At 38.8% G+C, this 2,665-nt stretch overlaps 1 protein-coding gene across 1 annotated transcript; it reads left to right on the top strand.

Moving 5' to 3' along the window:
• Positions 1-1,156: 1,156 nt before the first annotated feature.
• LOC147369263 (olfactory receptor 2M5-like) lies at positions 1,157-2,296 on the top strand. The gene has a single exon (XM_086411196.1). The coding sequence runs from the start codon at positions 1,225-1,227 to the stop codon at positions 2,161-2,163; it is 939 nt and encodes a 312-aa protein (XP_086267322.1). The 5' UTR covers positions 1,157-1,224; the 3' UTR covers positions 2,164-2,296.
• Positions 2,297-2,665: the final 369 nt, after the last annotated feature.

Below are 2,665 nucleotides of genomic sequence, written 5' to 3'. Positions count from 1 at the left end.
TATACTTTTTCTTTAATCTGTTCAAATGCTTAGACACATCCATTCTTACTTTATAAACAATCTAATGTTAATTGTGCTTACATTAAATTTGGACAATTATGAGGCTTTAATACACTGTTAGAGTCACTTTGATCTTTTTTAGAATTTTTAAAACTATTTTCATGAGTACTTGTTTACAGTTTTCCCATCCTTATACTGTTTGGTCAGGTTTTTGTAACTAAGCCCTATGAATCTCAGTAGAGATGAGTAAAGTCCTCTTGTAACCCCAGCAGGAGTATGTCTAGGAATTTAAAGGGTTATACAGGTATCAAGGAGAAGGATTGTACACAGCTCAGAGAGTCTTAAAAGAAAAAGTTCCTAAGCCTGAGAGAAAGGAGCCCTAAAATTTCTCTGTGTCGATCATGCACATAAATACTGTAACTAAAATTTTAGGTAATATGAATTTTACAATATCAGGAACCCTGCTAGTTCATGTAGAAATACCTTTTTCCCTTATTGATACTTGGTATGAATTTATTGTATCGAAACCATGTAGATATAATGCATTTATTTGCCAGAGTATAAAGAAGGGTCGATTACATTAAAAGCTTAAAATAACCTTAAATGTACATAACACAAAACACAGTCCTAATGACCAGTTTATTTGTATGTTTATAATGCCCAAGGCCAGAAGCTTTGATTAAGCAGGAGCATTTAAAAATGTTTTAAATCCTTGTATAAATTAAATTAGTACTATTTTTCATGAGCAAATAAATACTATATTATATGACCTGGAAATAAATGTAAATTATTCCTCAGAAATATTGCTAAGAAAATCATTGAAAAGATAAAAATGGAAATATCATCATTTTCTAAAAACAGCAAAAAACTGAAAATGTGCAAGTGGTGATTGTGATTTCTCAACCCAGTAACAAACATTATCATTCTAAAGAAAAAACTGTAATGATCAAAAATTGTTCTTAATATAAGAAAATATATTTCAAACATTAATGATAATGAGTCATATTTAAAAACTTACACTCTGGTTTCTAAAGTACATTAGATCGTGGTTCGGGGTTACTGAAAAAAAATGTTAAGAATTGATGCAGATAATCATGGATAAACACTTTATGCTTGTCATTTTTGTTATAAATTATTTTAAACAAACTTTAAAAAACTGTTTCAGGACTGACTTTTTTTTTTTTTTTTAAATCTCCTCCCTTTGTGTTGTCATCGCAGAGAGCCATGTGGGGAGGGAATGAGACAGAATCCACAAATTTCATCCTCCTGGGATTCTTCCCTGAATTTAGATACACCACAGCTTTGGTTTCCATTGTTCTCCTCATCTACATGGCTGCCTTCATTGGCAACACTCTTCTGGTCCTCCTCATTTGGTTGGATTCCCGGCTCCATACTCCCATGTACTTCCTGCTCAGTCAGCTCTCCTTAATGGATTTGACTTTGACCTCTAGCATCATACCCAAGATGGTGGCCAACTTCTTCTCTGGATGGCAAAGCATCTCATTCCTGGCTTGTGGGACTCAAATCTTTTTCTCGCTGACAGTAGCCATTGGAGAATGCATCCTTATAACTGTCATGTGTTTTGATCGCTATGTGGCTATCTGCAATCCCCTGCGGTACCCTGTCATCATGAATCCTAGGATGTGCTGGCAGGTGGCTGCCATGTCTTGGGCTGGAGGTGCCCTTACTTCCTTTGGCCACACTGCTTTCATCTTACATTTTCATATCTGCAGCCCCAGAGAGATTCCTCACTTTTTCTGTGAAGTCATGGCTGTTCTTAGGATTGTCTGTGAGGACATCTCAGCCTATGAGAAGGCTGTAGTGGTGACAAGCATCCTAGTCCTGCTGCTGCCCTTATCTCTCATCTTGTCCTCCTACATTCTCATCTTCCTTGCTGTACTCCGAATGAACTCCCCAGAAGGCAGGAACAAGACTCTGGCCACTTGCTCCTCTCATCTCTGTGTGGTGGGTCTCTATTTTGGTCCAGGTATGTGCATCTACATGAGGCCTGGTTCTGCCAAGACTCCAAAGTTGAACCAGGGTCTCTTTCTCTTTGGGACTGTCCTTACCCCTCTCCTGAACCCTCTTGCATACAGTCTTAGAAACAAAGAAGTTCTATGTTCACTAAAAAAGTTGATGGGGAGGTTTCAGTCCACCAGATAGAGGGCAGAGTTTTCCTTTTAGCTGCAAACAATCTTAGTGATGCACCTGCAAAGAGGCATTTTTTAATTAAAATATTATCCCTGTAAGAATTATATTTTCTAATCCCTGAAAAAGTCAACCAGTTTTTAAGAGCTGCTTCCCTCAATGACACCGCACTCCAGTACTCTTGCCTGGAAAATCCATGGATGGAGGAGCCTGGTGGGCTGCAGTCCATGAGGTCGCTAAGAGTCGGACACGACTGAGCGACTTCACTTTCACTTTTCACTTTCATGCATTGGAGAAGGAAATGGCAACCCACTCCAGTGTTCTTGCCTGGAGAAACCCAGGGACGGGGGAGCCTGGTGGGCTGCCGTCTACGGGGTTGCACAGAGTCCCTCAACCTGACTTCATCTAGAAGAAAAAACAAATGTTTGATATCCTTTCCTTTCTCCATCTTGGAATTTCTATTCAATCATCCTAGATGATACACTGATGAGGGAAAAGATATTATGCTCATCAGCCC

Source organism: Bos grunniens, chromosome 7 (assembly GCF_055505025.1).
Source record: "Bos grunniens cultivar Pamir isolate PY7600 chromosome 7, Bosgru_T2T1.0, whole genome shotgun sequence".
In the NCBI taxonomy this organism is placed as follows: domain Eukaryota; kingdom Metazoa; phylum Chordata; class Mammalia; order Artiodactyla; family Bovidae; genus Bos; species Bos grunniens.
The sequence above is the reverse complement of the archived record's forward strand: the minus strand, read 5'-3'. Positions and strand labels throughout refer to the sequence as shown.